At 38.5% G+C, this 18,430-nt stretch overlaps 1 protein-coding gene across 2 annotated transcripts in view; it reads right to left on the bottom strand.

The window, feature by feature from the left end:
- Positions 1 to 1,459: 1,459 nt before the first annotated feature.
- The window catches only part of LOC117315438 (E3 ubiquitin-protein ligase MIB2-like), a 40,068-nt gene continuing 23,097 nt past the window's right edge, over positions 1,460 to 18,430 (bottom strand). The window contains exons 13-19 of one of the 2 annotated variants that reach the window (XM_033869625.1): positions 16,545 to 16,699; positions 12,469 to 12,595; positions 9,816 to 9,918; positions 7,814 to 7,899; positions 6,611 to 6,798; positions 5,699 to 5,907; positions 1,460 to 5,281 (exon numbers count right to left, since the gene is read on the bottom strand). In XM_033869625.1, coding sequence (XP_033725516.1) covers positions 5,241 to 5,281; positions 5,699 to 5,907; positions 6,611 to 6,798; positions 7,814 to 7,899; positions 9,816 to 9,918; positions 12,469 to 12,595; positions 16,545 to 16,699 — 909 coding nt within the window. In that variant the 3' untranslated portion in view covers positions 1,460 to 5,240. Of the gene's footprint in view, positions 5,282 to 5,698; positions 5,908 to 6,610; positions 6,799 to 7,813; positions 7,900 to 8,363; positions 8,482 to 9,815; positions 9,919 to 12,468; positions 12,596 to 16,544; positions 16,700 to 18,430 lie in introns of those variants that run through there. The other variant, XR_004529700.1, reaches the window with a different exon arrangement.

Below are 18,430 nucleotides of genomic sequence, written 5' to 3'. Positions count from 1 at the left end.
GTAGAGGTAGTTCGAGAGACTCGTCAGTGTGTAAATTGTAACCGAAATCTTTAGGGACTTGCAGGTGTGAACAGAGACAAGAAACCCGCAAAATGTATTGAAACGCATAATAAAGTCCAACTATTCTCTGACTATATAGGGCCGTGTACTCAATGACTGGTCTCATTTGGTTATAGTTTATATCGACGAGGTAGCACTCAAAAGTAAACAAGACAAGCGGCTTTTGCAAAATGCACAAAATCGGTGAAAGAGCAGTAATTCTATATTTGCATAAAAATGGTTTAACAACTAAGGATATCCATATTAGTATGCCTGCAACACTAGGGAAAGATGCCCCTTCATATGCCTCAGTGAAAAGGTGGGTGTCGCAATTGAAGACGAGTCAAATAAAGATATAAAGCTAGTATAATTGGTATTTCTCAGAGAGGAGTACATTCCATTCTGACCGAGGGTCTTGCAATAAGAAAGCTTTCGGCCAGAAGGATACCAAGACTTCTGACAGTTGATCAAAAGCGCACCAGGCGCATATCATCGCATGCTAATGTTAACCTATTTGAGGAAGATCCTATCCACTTTCTTTAGAGATTTGTCACTATGGATGACACATGGGTCCATCATTTTACACCAGAGGCCAAACAACAATCGAAATAATGGGGACGGGGGACGGGGCCAAAAGTGGTCAATTTGGCTAAATTGATATAAATGACTTCTCTGAAACTAAGCAATCCATATCACTCATACTGGACTGGTAGCATCCTTATTGGGTAGGGATCGAAAATTGTACAAATGGCGGGGCTGACCCCCTGGGGCCTGAGGGGCGGGGCCGAAAGGGGTCAATTTTGCTTAATTTATATAGACAGCCTCTTCTCTGAAACTACATAAGCAATGAGTAACACTCCTATTTGACTGTTAGCATCCTTATGGGGTAGAGATTCAAAATTGTACAAATGGTGGGGCTGACACCCTGAGGGCCTAAGGGGCGGGGCCAAAAGGGGTCCATTTGGCAATATTGATATTAATAACTTTTTTCTGGAACTATGCAATGTATGACAATGATATTTCTGTGGTAACATCCCAAGAAGGCTGTGATTCAAATTTTTACAAATAATTGGGCTGACAGCATAATCATGATCATACATCAACAAATTGGACATAAACATTATTTTGATGTTTGATCAAATAAACCAGGTGAGCGATACAGGCCCTTTGGGCCTCTTGTTATTACTACTCTTTGTACCCTTTAAATTGGATTTACCTCCCATGTAATGATAGTGTACATGAGGATGGCTGTATGTGTAAAGATGATGTGTGGGTGTGTTTGTTTTGTTTGTTGTTATTTGTGCAAGAATATAAATGTAGATATCTATGACATGAAACCCCCCACAAAACTGTAATTACAATTTTTTTTTAAATAGAAACCCACTACGGTAATTACACTCTAATTAATAAAAAACAAAACTGTAATTATACTCTATTTAATAGAAAACCAAAACTGTAAGTACATTTTATAATATATAGACAACAACAACTATAATTACATCTTATCACAAATAGAAAACCAAAACTGTAATTACATTTTATAATATATAGAAAATCACAACTATAATTACATTTTATCATATATAGAAAACCACAAATGTAATTACATTTTATAATATATAGACAACTACAACTATAATTACACTTCAGGGAGTATTTGTCTTGATGCATTTACATAAATATAGCGTTCATATAAACAGTATCTGTCGGTTACAGCATACAAATTAAGGCTAATCATTGGTGTGTGCTGTGCTGTAATTAACAACAAGAAGAAATCTGGAGATAGTTTACTATCTATGTTAAAACAAATCGAATAAGAGTTATCCTTGTCGATTATTACAGAGACTATTTGACAATTTTAGGAATTGTCCTGCTGAAGTGACAACATTGGCGACAACATTGGTGACAACATTGGCGACAACATTGGCATACGTCAAACATTAGCTACAAAGTAAAGGAGGGTAACCCAGCCTTGCCAACTTCCGCCGTGTAGTATAGCAGATCCGGCACTAATGTTCATGGTATAGGTAAGTGGCTGAGCTACTACTACTACATCATTAATACCTGAATTGTGTGTACATACATTAAAAACAAAATAAAACTAAGACAAAATTTGGACTACAAAAAGAAAAGACACCTTTGGAGTAATACATATGATGCAGTTGATCACGTTTCAAGATATGATATCGAATCAACAGCAACATCTATGAACTGATTGTCCCTTCTATTTCTAAATACATGTTCACCAAGTATGATTAACTCATAAGGAGATGGCAAGCTTTATAAATGCAAGTGTTTGGGACATTAAAGTTTGTCGCTTGTTTTTCGACATGTCAGTTCATGTCATTTCGTTATGTTTATCCGTGTAAGGGACAACTGATATCAGAATTGCTGTATTCTCTTATATACTACGTCATCAACATGGTTGGCTTTATAATAGAACACATTAACACTCTTAAAAGATGAATCATCATCTTAGTTAGCATAAACGTGGAGTCAAAATGCCAACCAAGTCTCTGCCTGACACTGGCCGTGTGGTTAAGGTGTCCCGACACTTTAACACTAGGCCTCCACCTCTGGGTTGCAAGTTCGAAATCTACGTGGGGCAGTTGCCAGGTACTGACCGTAGGCCGGTGGTTTTTCTCCGGGTACTCCGGCTTTCCTCCACCACCAAAACCTGGCACGTCCTTAAATGACCCTGGCTGTTAATAGGACATTAAACAAAACAGTCCAAAAACAAGCGATGGACAACAACGACCAACACATTACAACAAAGCAATTGTTTAACGTGCATGTACAAATTGTAAAAGAATGAAAACAGGAAGGACTTATTTTTAAGGGGTTGTACTCTTGTAAATAAACAATGTGTAATATTTTCAATTGGTTGTAATTGCGTTACTGTGCCACAAGGATCTGAATAAACATATAGATTTCTTTGAATATCTAAACACAAAGAGTAAATTCATTTAACTCTTACAGATACCAAACTATTACTACACCTCGTTTATATGAATCTAGTTACTATTTCGACACACACAAAAAGTCTTTTTAAATGTCTTTATTACTATCAATAAGACATGGAATCATTTGTTTGAAATGATGACTAATTGCGATATGAAAAAGCATTCGAACCAACGCGGGCAGTTTGAAAAGGAAGAGACAAAGTATGTGGATAAGCTATTGAATAAGTTTGTTTTATCGAGAAACAATGTGAATACGAAATCACTTCTCTGTCCCTAAAATATTAAAGTATTGAAATTGATGATAATCTAGTCTTAGCAATTCTTCACAAAAAAACGTTAGTGGCTAAGGGCCAGTCGCACAAGAGTTAAAATTGTTCGCTTTCAAAGTCTTCCTTTTACATTTTAAATGAAGGGGTTCGCCGAAAAAGAAAAACATATTTTGCACTGCTGTATTTCAAATTACATGGAAATGGAAAAAAAAAACGAACAAAAACTTAAAAACAAAGAGAAAAAAAAAGTAACTGTTATTTATAGAGACCTGCTTAGGGTAGACTGAAGTCTTCCTGAGATTAGTACGAAACTCCACAAAGTTGAAGCATAATATTGTATACTGAACAGATATACAACACTTGTCTGCGTTTAACTATTACAATGAGTTGGTGTTAGTATGAACATTTGTTTGGATCAACTTATGATTGGTTATTTGGTAAATTTATTCGACAGTATCAAAACATTACAGGATTCTAAAAGAGATGCTCAAGGAAGCTTGATCATCGTTATAAAACAACATTGTTGATGTTCTTGGCTCTAGCTTGACCTTCAAGGTCTTCACAATAAACTTTGAAATGTTAATGTATATTATGAAAGAAATGAAAAAAATGTACATAACAAATTGCAATATAACGTGGTTGTACTGTCTATGTACACCATAAATGTACTTTATTGCTGTTATGTGGCGGTTGGTGTTGGTCTTCGCAGATGTAAGCTACAGGGATCGTTTCGCTGTTTCAGTTAGATCTACGAAAGACTCACAATCTTCATCTTGAAGTATGGGTTCATTTCCTTCCTGAGGACATTTTGACAGAAAAACCTCAGAAATTTCAGCCCAAAATTTGGTCAGTTGGGAGGTACACATGTACACTCGCCGGACAAATTATTTCAGTCTCTGCCATTTCAAGGTCTGACAAAACATAAACGGATCTGGACAACACCAATGGGAAGTAAGTACATGGATATCCAGAATTTCATCATAATGAAGAGACAATAATTTACAGTATTCCATTGTTAGTCGATAACAATGCATCCAATTTAGATTTAACCTCTTATTAACTTACACTAATACACAATGAAATATGCCCCACATCCTAACTGCAATTCCTCTAGCGTAAGTATTTCTTTAGATTTTATATCTACAAAGGTTTACCGGACATGGTCAGGCCTGGCCGCGGTAATGTGTTAACAGATAATGATAATAATACTTAAAGTGTACTGTGTATGTTACATCAAAAGTACGAGTGAATAATGTGATGACAAAATGCATGAAACAGTTCTTTTCTGTCTATTGATCAAAATGATTATGAAAATTATCATGTGCATACTTTATGTGGAAAATCTGAATAAAAATGTCAAAAGAAAAAAAGAAAAGACGAGTGAATTGAATCATTATACTAATTGACAAATTGTCTCAAATGTATAATTGATTAGGCTTGATATTTAATTCCTATGTGAACTACCTTCAATGACAAAACCTTTCTACCCCGACCCATACCCTTACTTTCCTCATCATTTTCTTTCGTTTAATTTAATTTTTTTTTAATTTGATTTCTTTTGTCCCTCTTTATACTTTTCTGTCTTCTTTACGTTACGATTTTCGTTTCTTTTAAGCGTACCTAGTATGTTATACCAATTGAAAGTTGAAATACATAACTATTGTAATATATATGTTAAATAAATTGTTAATATTTCTAAATTGTTCAATAGCTTTGTTAGTTCTTAATAAAATCAGTTCAAAGTACATGTACATGAGATTATTACATTTACAAGTCGTAAAATATGACATTTGGTGACACAGATTGATAAAGTTGATGCTATAAATACAATTCTTTTTACAGAAAGTATCAGCGGTCTGTATTACAAGGCAATTCATGATCATGTTAATGGCCACACGTTCTGTCTCTGCTAAGGGGATAACTATTGAAGTCACACACCGACGGTGACGTCATTCCTGAAGATACACCATCACTGGACATGGCATGGCACATCCACTATCTGTCTTCCCTCTAAATCAAAGAAGAAGAAGAAAAAAAATTAAAAGTGCTTCAATTATTTATAGAGAATACATGGTCAGTGTCTTAAAATATAAGCTGTATTTTGGAATCTTTGCACGTGCGTCAATTCGACTGACCTACTTCAAAGTGAAACAACGTTTAAAAGGCGAACATATTTCTGTCATTTTTGACACCGCTTCACTTCAAAATGAATATTTTTGATGATTATTTTTGTTGTTGTTGCAGGATTAATAGAATAACAAAAACTGTTTCGCCAAGGCTCGCCACTGTTGTCTTTCTTTACTCTCGCCAAAATACAGCTTATATTTTATGACACTGAATGTATTCTCTATAACTAAGACCTACCATCTGTATACAACCCAGCCCCATACATAGTTATCTAAGGCCTGGGTTATTCGGATTATTTACCTAAGTCTACGCATTTGGCAACATTCTGTTTACACATCGGGCAACACCGGAACTTGAGACAGCAATTCTTACAAGACACCTTGTGTCGACAGGGTAGAAACCGTGCGTCAGCGAGTCGCTCCTTACACAAGGCACAAGGTAGAGGGAGTTCCGAGAAGAGTTCTTCTAGTAGCTGATCTCCAAGGGTACGTTGTGCCGTCTGAGGTCGCCTACATTTAACAAAAAAAAAACCACAATGTGATAGGGCGTTATCCAGGCATTTCTACAACGTTAAACACTAAGAATGAATAATCAAACCCAGGCATTTCTACAACATTAAACACTAAGAATGAATAATCAAACTAAGTCAAACGGAAAACTAGACACTTTGAAATCTCTAACAAAAGGTCCAAGAATTCTAATTACTCCAAAATCTCTAACAATTGGTCCAATGATTTCTAAACACCGAAATCTCTAACAATATGTCCAATGATTTCTGAAACACCGAAATCTCTAACAATATGTCCAATGATTTCTAAACACCGAAATCTCTAACAATATGTCCAATGATTTCTGAACATCCGAAATCTCTAACAATAGGTCCAATAATTTCTAAACACCGAAATCTCTAACAATAGGTCCAAGGATTTCTAAACTCCGAAATATCTAACAATAGGTCCAAGGATTTCTTAACTCCGAAATATCTAACAATAGGTCCAAGAGTATCTTAACACAACAAAATCTCCAACAATAGGTCCACGGATTTCTTAACATACCGAAATAGTTAACAATAGGTCCAAGACTCCGAATCCCCGAATTGCATAGTTGTGAACTACTTATCCTTGAGACATTTGGCACTGTTGGAGTTGGATGTGGTCTAAGTTGCAAAATATTTCAATTTTGGATTGATAGTACATATATAAGGTGATGTACATTTTTGCAGCAAAGTTGCTGACGGCTTCCTTCACCCTGTCACTGCGGCAGACCTCCAGTGGGGTCCTGTTTCTGTTGTTCCTGGCCTGAGGGTTACCTCCCTTTTCTATCAGTTTACATGCGACTTTGCAGCGTTCATTATCTTCCTGTGTGTTGGCTATTCTCGAAATGCCAAGCAGAGTCAACAACTGTAAAACAATGAGATTATCAATTAACTGAACTCAATATAGGTGGTATTGTTAAAAGGCGTTGGGATTTAGTTAGTTTTGTTTAACGTCCTATTAACAGCCAGGGTCATTTAAGGACGTGTCTGGTTTTTGAGATGGAGGAAAGCCCGAGTACCCGGAGAAAAATTCGCGGCCTACGGTCAGTACCAGGCAACTGCCCCACGTGGGTTTCGAACTCAGAGGTGGAGGACTAGTGATAAAGTGTCAGGACACCTTCACCACTCGGTCAGGCGTCTGAGAGCTACTTATCTTACACAAATATTTGGACAAGGGAACATCTGTTTAGAGGTTTCACGACGAGTGGATGTGGTATATATTTCCCACTGGCTAGTTATTTTACGAATGTTACAAAAACACGAGCTTTAGTGAGTGTTTGTGTTACTTTGAAAAAATTACAATTGAGAGTGAAAGAATCCCATATATAACAACCACGAGTTTGTGTGACCTGTTTCTACCACACTAGGAAAGCTATTCTGAGGATGAATTGACCTGTTTTGCGTCAACGTGTGATTTTTTCACAATATCAGGTGTGGTGTAAGGATATTACTTTAAGTGAAATGCCGTTAAGTAATATGCAAAATGTCGATTTCGAAAATGTATGGAAACATTGAAATTTATTACAAATCATAACAAATAATACTAGCTAGCAAGTTTATTATTCTCAAAACAACAGATTAATAAAAATCTATATATATTTTAGATATTACAAAAACAACTGCGAACTACTTCTTGAGCGTTATCATTTCCGGGACCCCGTGAAGCGGCCTTCAAGTGTTAGCCAATCAAAACTCATTGAACTACGTTATCAAAAAATAGCCCCGGTCAAAGATCACCGATCAAAACGCATTGAGAGTTTTTTCCACGTGTGGTATTCACGAAATGTTATTCAACAGTTGTAATGATTATTCCATGCCATGGGAATTGAATGATACCCACCTATTTAGGTAGACATATTGGTAGATATAGATTTACTTACCGGGTCCGCCGTCCCGTCTCTGCGTCCTCCCAATGCCAGGTGGAGGGGCGTGTCCCCATCATCGTCAGTCACAGTCACAGAAGCGCCTGTTGGAACACAAGAAGACACGCTGCGTGATTGATAGTGTCTTACAGATATAATTACCTAAGATACTTAGTCCACGATTAGTATTATCATCATATTAACGGTCCACCAATAAAGATAAGGTCATAAGGGTAGACCAAAGAAACCACTGGGTGGATGGATGGATGTCGTTTCTTGTGTAACCTCAAACACTTGATGAAATTCTCCCTCAAAGGCTGAATTACTTAACACCTAGGAGATGTCCGACTGGACAGTGACTTAAAACTATGTAAATGACGTCAGAGTGTACAGTAACTTATTTCAGGATTTATTTTTTTTCTTTGTAGCTGGATCGAAGTGCACAAGCGCAACAAGTTAGATATGTACTTACCCCAATGTAAATACACTTCAATGCAGGTAAAAATCTAAAAATCTTTATTCTAACATTTGATTACTATGACATTAAAAAATGAAAAAAATAAATCACCTTATACTGAACACATCATAAGAACAGCAGCCATCTTAATAGAACAGCCAAATTAATCTGAAAACACTAGATGGCGCTGTCGTGGTTTCATTGGCTACTGACAGTAAACAAATTAGTTCTGAAAGAAAACAATGCAATCAAAATGATTTATAATACATGTATTTATTAGAATATTTGGACATTGCTTTTAACTTTTTCATTAACAATTCATCGTTAATACATACAACGCCACGCAAGTGTTAATATAAGTAAGTATAAGATGCTCGACTGGACAGTGACGTATTAACATGTATATGACGTCAGAATGTCAGTGACGTATACGTATAAGATGTCCGACAGTGTCATAAATAGGGGTTCCCAAACAAGTGACGTCAATTTGAAAACTAATTCATGAGAGTTAGATAAACATGATAATCAACCTCTTGTTGGGGGGAATATGTTTATCCAGTAACATGTTTACTAACAAAAGTCGAGTTCAATTTCTCCCAACGTGGCAACTTAATTCTGTAAACCGAATCATTACGCGACAAAATATAGTTCGTAATCAAGGAAAGTTTATTATCTCATTTAGGTGCCCTACTAATATAATTTGTCGTTTATTTTTTTAACAAAATGAAATTTTGGTTTGAAAATCATTGTGTCGGTGTGTTTTATTGATAGAACATTTGTTTAAAAAACTCCGCTCAAATATTCAAAGACGACGCCGCGAAGTCGAACGTCACAGCTGATTATTAGACTAATAATTCCTTCAGATTTAATTATCGGTCCTTTCCTGCATTTCATGGGTATGGTATTATTGTTTATGGTGATGTTCAATGTTCATCCTGATATTTGTCCATTCACGACACCATGAATTTCAACAAATATTTCGGAAACTGAGCTGGAGTGCTGAGCAATGAGTGTATTTCACGTTTGTCAGTGTGTTTACATGAAATCTCATCAGTTTACGGACGCGAAACAAATGTTCAAACATATCGATTTTTAAATTTTTGTGTTTGGGATATAAATTCGTAATAAAAGGTAAGTGGAATGGTGAGAAAGAATTTATTTGTTTTGTTTTTATCTGTTGGCAATATTCGTACTAAATGACACCGACCTATTTACCACTGAACCAGGGAAAATCACTAGCTTAGGCCTACGTTAGTTGCTGCGGCCGTTTCATTAAAACGACTACGATTACGGACAGTGTTCTAACCATTCTATCGTATATTTGTTATCTGTTTTGATGATTCATTCATGGCTATCGGGTCCACTGCTAAAGCTAAAACTCGTGTATTTCCTAAATTCAAAAATTAATCCTAACTCGAGTTAGATAAACACGATCAAACGTCGCTTTTAGGGGAACCTCTGTATATATGACGTCAGAATGTAGAGTAACTTATAAGTATACACATAATATGTCGGACTAGACAGGGGCTTATAAGTATACACATAAGATGTCGGACTACTGACCGTGCTGGAGTAGGACCTGTACAGTCTCCAGGTAGCCTTGGTGTGCGGCAAGATGTAGTGGTGTCAGATCACCCTTGTTCTTTATGTCAACAGTAGCTTTACCCTACACATCAAAACAGACGTGACATCAAAACTGCTGTGACATCAAAACAGACGTGACATCAAAACAGATGTGATATTGATACAGTAACATAAAAACAGACGTGATATCAAAACAGACGTGACATCAAAACAGATGTGATATTGATACAGTAACATAAAAACAGACGTGATATCAAAACAGACGTGACGTCGAAACAGACGTGATATCAAAACAGACGTGACATAAAAACTGACATGACATCAAAACTGTTGTGACATCAAAACTGATGTGACATCAAAACAGACGTGATATCAAAACAGACATGATATCAAAACAGACGTGGCATAAAAACTGTTGTGACATAAAAACAGACATGACATCAAAACAGACGTGACATCAAAACAGACGTGACATCAAAGCAGACGTGATATCACGGGACATCAAAACAGACGTGATATTGATACAGTAACATAAAAACAGACGTGACATAAAAACAGACGTGACATCAAAACAGACGTGACGTCGAAACAGACGTGACATCAAAACTGACATGACATCAAAACAGACGTGACATCAAAACTGTTCTGACATCAAAACTGATGTGACATCAAAACAGACGTGATATCAAAACAGACATGATATCAAAACAGACGTGACATAAAAACTGTTGTGACATAAAAACAGACATGACATCAAAACAGACGTGACATAAAAACAGACGTGACATCAAAGCAGACGTGATATCACGGGACATCAAAACAGACGCCATATCACGTGATATCAAAACAGACGTGATATTTATACAGACGTGACATCAAAACTGTTGGACATCAAAACTGACATGACATCAAAACAGACGTGACATCAAAAGCAGACGTGACATTGATACAGATGTGACATCAAAACAGACGTCATATCACGTGACATCAAAACAGACGTCATATCACGTGACATCAAAACAGATGTGACATCAAACAGACGTGACATCAAAACAGATGTGATATCAAACCAGACGCGACATCAAAACAGACGTGACATTTATACAGACGTGACATAAAAACAGACGTCATATCACGTGACATTAAAACAGACGGAATATCACGTGACATCAAAACAGATGTGATATCAAAACAGACGTGACGTCGAAACAGACGTGACATCAAAACTGACATGACATCAAAACAGACGTGACATCAAAACTGTTGTGACATCAAAACAGACGTGACATAAAAACAGACGTGACATCAAAGCAGACGTGATATCACGGGACATCAAAACAGACGCCATATCACGTGATATCAAAACAGACGTGATATTTATACAGACGTGACATCAAAACTGTTGGACATCAAAACTGACATGACATCAAAACAGACGTGACATCAAAAGCAGACGTGACATTGATACAGATGTGACATCAAAACAGACGTCATATCACGTGACATCAAAACAGACGTCATATCACGTGACATCAAAACAGATGTGACATCAAACAGACGTGACATCAAAACAGATGTGATATCAAACCAGACGCGACATCAAAACAGACGTGACATTTATACAGACGTGACATAAAAATAGACGTCATATCACGTGACATTAAAACAGACGGAATATCACGTGACATCAAAACAGATGTGATATCAAAACAGACGTGACGTCGAAACAGACGTGACATCAAAACTGACATGACATCAAAACAGACGTGACATCAAAACTGTTGTGACATCAAAACTGTTGTGACATCAAAACTGATGTGACATCAAAACAGACGTGATATCAAAACAGACATGATATCAAAACAGACGTGACATAAAAACTGTTGTGACATAAAAACAGACATGACATCAAAACAGACGTGACATAAAAACAGACGTGACATCAAAGCAGACGTGATATCACGGGACATCAAAACAGACGCCATATCACGTGATATCAAAACAGACGTGATATTTATACAGACGTGACATCAAAACTGTTGGACATCAAAACTGACATGACATCAAAACAGACGTGACATCAAAAGCAGACGTGACATTGATACAGATGTGACATCAAAACAGACGTCATATCACGTGACATCAAAACAGACGTCATATCACGTGGCATCAAAACAGATGTGACATCAAACAGACGTGACATCAAAACAGATGTGATATCAAACCAGACGCGACATCAAAACAGACGTGACATTTATACAGACGTGACATAAAAACAGACGTCATATCACGTGACATTAAAACAGACGGCATATCACGTGACATCAAAACAGATGTGATATCAAAACAGACGTAACATTGATACAGTAACATTAATACAGACGTAACAGTTATACACAATCTTAAACATTTAACATTACTGATTCCGATTCTAAGTTTACATCTGCCTTGTCACAATAAATCTTGATTTAATTACAGTATCTTGGGATTGGTGTAAACGTTAATATTTCTATTATCTCCATCCTAAATATAGATGTAGTGAGTGGTGTTATACAATTGTCCGCCGAATAGTATGCATGTGTTTTAGAGACTCCGATTAACGAGCTATCTGGCTTGAAGACCAGTCACTCACTTTAAGTATAAGCAGATTAGCGATCTCGCTGTGGTTGTTGATTGCAGCAATATGCAGGGCCGAGTGGCCATCAGTCTTTCGGATGTCCACTATGCCGGGGGCCTTAGCCAGAATCCTCTCGGTCGCACTGTAATAAGACATCCGGATTACAGGCTAACAATTATACCACAAACAACTGTGTAAATGTGTATTGCTATCTAGAACGGCTAAAGACCACTTTTAGATGTTATATTTTCAATTCTATTTTATAATCCTTCTATAAAAGTGTGCTGCACGTGTATAACCACGCCTTCCTTCTATAAAAGTGTGCTGCACGTGTATGACCACGCCTTCCTTCTAGAAAAGTGTGATGCACGTGTATGACCACGCCTTCCCTTCAGAAAGTGTGCTGCACGTGCATTACCACGCCTTCCCCCAAAATATGTGCTGCACGTGTATTACCACGCCTCTCCCCCAGAAAGTGTGCTACACGTGTATTACCACGACTTCCCTCAAGAAAGTGTGCTGCACGTGTATAACCACGCCTTCCCTCAAGAAAGTGTGCTGCACGTGTATAACCACGCCTTCCCTCAAGAAAGTGTGCTGCACGTGTATTACCACGCCTTTTCTCAAGAAAGTGTGCTGCACGTGTATAACCAAGCCTTCCCTCAAGAAAGTGTGCTGCACGTGTATAACCACGCCTTCCCTCAAGAAAGTGTGCTGCACGTGTATAACCACGCCTTCCCTCAAGAAAGTGTGTTACACGTGTATTAACACGCCCTCCCTCAAGAAAGTGTGCTGCACGTGTATAACCACGCCTTCCCTCAAGAAAGTGTGCTGCACATGTATAACCACGCCTTCCCTCAAGAAAGTGTGCTGCACGTGTATAACCACGCCTTCCCTCAAGAAAGTGTGCTGCACATGTATAACCACGCATTCCCTCAAGAAAGTGTGCTGCACGTGTATAACCACGCCTTCCCTCAAGAAAGTGTGCTGCACGTGTATAACCACGCCTTCCCTCAAGAAAGTGTGCTGCACGTGTATAGCCACGCCTTCCCTCAAGAAAGTGTGCTACACGTGTATTAGCACGCCCTCCATCCAGTTAATGTACTTTGAAACTCTGCTTGATTGAAAATTCCTAAAGCAGTTTTAATACGGCTGTGTTCATCGCCTTTCAAAACATCCGCCTACTAATTATAATACACTTTTGGCTCCTACACAGGTTTTCATCAATCCTTATTTCTCCCTTGCCAAGATTGAATACAGGAAAAAGGTTAGAAATCGACAGGGTTAGTTAAAAAAAAGTATTTGGAAAATTACAATCAATGGTAGTATCTAATCAAGATAAGCACGCGATGATGCCTGGTATGGTATGTATTCCAATATGACATGCCTTTATACACACCATACCAGGTATGTCTGATTGGAATACACAATATACCAGTTATGTCTGATTGGAATACACGCCATACCAGGTATGTCTGATTGGAATACATATTATACCAGGTATGTCTGATTGGAATACATATTATACCAGGTATGTCTGATTGGAATACATATTATACCAGGTATGTCTGATTGGAATACACGCCATACCAGGTATGTCTGATTGGAATACACATTATACCAGGTATGTCTGATTGGAATACACATTATACCAGGTATGTCTGATTGGAATACATATTATACCAGGTATGTCTGATTGGAATACACGCCATACCAGGTATGTCTGATTGGAATACACGCCATACCAGGTATGTCTGATTGGAATACACGCCATACCAGGTATGTCTGAGTGGAATACATATTATACCAGGTATGTCTGATTGGAATACATATTATACCAGGTATGTCTGATTGGAATACACGCCATACAAGGTATATCTGATTGGAATACACGCCATACCAGGTATGTCTGATTGGAATACATATTATACCAGGTATGTCTGATTGGAATACACATTATACCAGGTATGTCTGATTGGAATACACGCCATACCAGGTATGTCTGATTGGAATACATATTATACCAGGTATGTCTGATTGGAATACATATTATACCAGGTATGTCTGATTGGAATACATATTTTACCAGGTATGTCTGATTGGAATACATATTATACCAGGTATGTCTGATTGGAATACACGCCATACCAGGTATGTCTGATTGGAATACATATTATACCAGGTATGTCTGATTGGAATACATATTATACCAGGTATGTCTGATTGGAATACATATTATACCAGGTATGTCTGATTGGAATACACGCCATACCAGGTATGTCTGATTGGAATATACACATACCAGGTATGTCTGATTGGAATACATATTATACCAGGTATGTCTGATTGGAATATACACATACCAGGTATGTCTGATTGGAATATACACATACCAGGTATGTCTGATTGGAATACATATTATACCAGGTATGTCTGATTGGAATATACCCATACCAGGTATGTCTGATTGGAATATACACATACCAGGTATGTCTGATTGGAATACATATTATACCAGGTATGTCTGATTGGAATATACACATACCAGGTATGTCTGATTGGAATACATATTATACCAGGTATGTCTGATTGGAATATACACATACCAGGTATGTCTGATTGGAATATACGCCATACCAGGTATGTCTGATTGGAATACATATTATACCAGGTATGTCTGATTGGAATACACGCCATACCAGGTATGTCTGATTGGAATACATATTATACCAGGTATGTATAATTGGAATACACGCCATACCAGGTATATCTGATTGGAATACACGCCATACCAGGTATGTCTGATTGGAATACATATTATACCAGGTATGTCTGATTGGAATACATATTATACCAGGTATGTCTGATTGGAATACATATTATACCAGGTATGTCTGATTGGAATACACGCCATACCAGGTATGTCTGATTGGAATATCCCCATACAAGGTATGTCTGATTGGAATACACGCCATACCAGGTATGTCTGATTGGAATACATATTATACCAGGTATGTCTGATTGGAATACATATTATACCAGGTATGTCTGATTGGAATACATATTATACCAGGTATGTCTGATTGGAATATACACATACCAGGTATGTCTGATTGGAATACATATTATACCAGGTATGTCTGATTGGAATATACACATACCAGGTATGTCTGATTGGAATATACGCCATACCAGGTATGTCTGATTGGAATACATATTATACCAGGTATGTCTGATTGGAATACACGCCATACCAGGTATGTCTGATTGGAATACATATTATACCAGGTATGTATAATTGGAATACACGCCATACCAGGTATATCTGATTGGAATACACGCCATACCAGGTATGTCTGATTGGAATACATATTATACCAGGTATGTCTGATTGGAATACATATTATACCAGGTATGTCTGATTGGAATACATATTATACCAGGTATGTCTGATTGGAATACACGCCATACCAGGTATGTCTGATTGGAATATCCCCATACAAGGTATGTCTGATTGGAATACACGCCATACCAGGTATGTCTGATTGGAATACACGCCATACCAGGTATGTCTGATTGGAATACATATTATACCAGGTATGTCTGATTGGAATACATATTATACCAGGTATGTCTGATTGGAATACACATTATACCAGGTATGTCTGATTGGAATACACGCCATACCAGGTATGTCTGATTGGAATACATATTATACCAGGTATGTCTGATTGGAATACACGCCATACCAGGTATGTCTGATTGGAATACACATTATACCAGGTATGTCTGATTGGAATACACGCCATACCAGGTATGTCTGATTGGAATACATATTATACCAGGTATGTCTGATTGGAATACATATTATACCAGGTATGTCTGATTGGAATACACGCCATACCAGGTATGTCTGATTGGAATACACATTATACCAGGTATGTCTGATTGGAATACACGCCATACCAGGTATGTCTGATTGGAATACATATTATACCAGGTATGTCTGATTGGAATACATATTATACCAGGTATGTCTGATTGCAATACACACAATATTAGGTAGTACTGACAAGTTACATCCTACTTACAACTCGTTGCCTTTGAAGGCTGCCCATTGTAGGGGGTTGAACCCTCTCTGGTTGGTGACCTTGTGGTCTAGTTTTGGGTGACTGAGCAGCAGGTTAACTCCCCTGTCGTTCCGCTTCATAATGGCGTCGTGTAGAGGGGTGTCCCCATCGGAATCCTTCAATCAATGACGGTATACAACAAGTTCATAACTATTACCAACTTATACATCGTGTTAGTGAGTGCATGGACAGTTATATATATTTACGACAAATTGTGAAATACTATTATCTGATCCGTTTTGTGAAAGAAAACCCAAGGGCAAATATTGGTATCGGCTGTAAAATAATCTACCGTCAGTGTCGATGACTGACGGTGTAATGATATTATAACGTCGGTCTAACGTCAGTGTCGATGACTGACATCGTCCTGATGTTATAACGTCGGTCTGACGTCATTGTCGATGACTGACGACGCCCTGATGTTATAACGTCGGTCTGACGTCAGTGTCGATGACTGACGACGTCCTGATGTTATAACGTCGGTCTGACGTCATTGTCGATGACTGACGACGACGTCCTGATATTATAACGTCGGTCTGACGTCATTGTCGATGACTGACGACGTCCTGATGTTATAAAGTCGGTCTGACGTCAGTGTCGATGACTGACGACGGACGTCCTGATGTTATAACGTCGGTCTGACGTCATTGTCGATGACTGACGACGACGTTCTGATATTATAACGTCGGTCTGACGTCATTGTCGATGACTGACGACGTCCTGATGTTACAACGTCGGTCTGACGTCATTGTCGATGACTGACGACGCCCTGATGTTATAACGTCGGTCTGACGTCATTGTCGATAACTGACGACGTCCAGATGTTATAACGTCGGTCTGACGTCATTGTCGATGACTGACGACGACGTCCTGATATTATAACGTCAGTCTGACGTCAGTGTCGATGACTGACGATGTCCTGATATTATAACGTCGGTCTGACGTCATTGTCGATGACTGACATCGTCCTGATGTTATAACGTCAGTCTGACGTCAGTGTCGATGACTGACGGCGTCCTGATGTTATAACGTCGGTCGGACGTCAGTGTCGATGACTGACGACGTCCTGATGTTATAACGTCGGTCTGACGTCAGTGTCGATGACTGGCGACGTTCTGATATTATAACGTCAGTCTGACGTCATTGTCGATGACTGACATCGTCCTGATGTTATAACGTCGGTCTGACGTCAGTGTCGATGACTGACGACGTCCTGATGTTATAACGTCGGTCTGACTTCAGTGTCGATGACTGACGACGTCCTGGTGTTATAACGTCGGTCTGACGTCATTGTCGATGACTGACGACGTCCTGATGTTATAACGTCGGTCTGACGTCAGTGTCGATGACTGACGACGTCCTGATGTTATAACGTCGGTCTGACGTCATTGTCGATGACTGACGACGTCCTGATGTTATAACGTCGGTCTGACGTCAGTGTCGATGACTGACGACGTCCTGATATTATAACGTCGGTCTGACGTCATTGTCGATGACTGACATCGTCCTGATGTTATAACGTCGGTCTGACGTCAGTGTCGATGACTGACGACGTCCTGATGTTATAACGTCGGTCTGACGTCAGTGTCGATGACTGAGGACGTCCTGATGTTATAACGTCGGTCTGACGTCATTGTCGATGACTGACATCGTCCTGATGTTATAACGTCGGTCTGACGTCAGTGTCGATGACTGACGACGTCCTGATGTTATAACGTCGGTCTGACGTCAGTGTCGATGACTGACGACGTTCTGATGTTATTACGTCGGTCTGACGTCATTGTCGTTTACTGACGACGCCCTGATGTTATAACGTCGGTCTGACGTCAGTGTCGATGACTGACGGC

This window comes from Pecten maximus, chromosome 17 (genome assembly GCF_902652985.1).
Source record: "Pecten maximus chromosome 17, xPecMax1.1, whole genome shotgun sequence".
Classification (NCBI taxonomy): domain Eukaryota; kingdom Metazoa; phylum Mollusca; class Bivalvia; order Pectinida; family Pectinidae; genus Pecten; species Pecten maximus.
The sequence above is the reverse complement of the archived record's forward strand: the minus strand, read 5'-3'. Positions and strand labels throughout refer to the sequence as shown.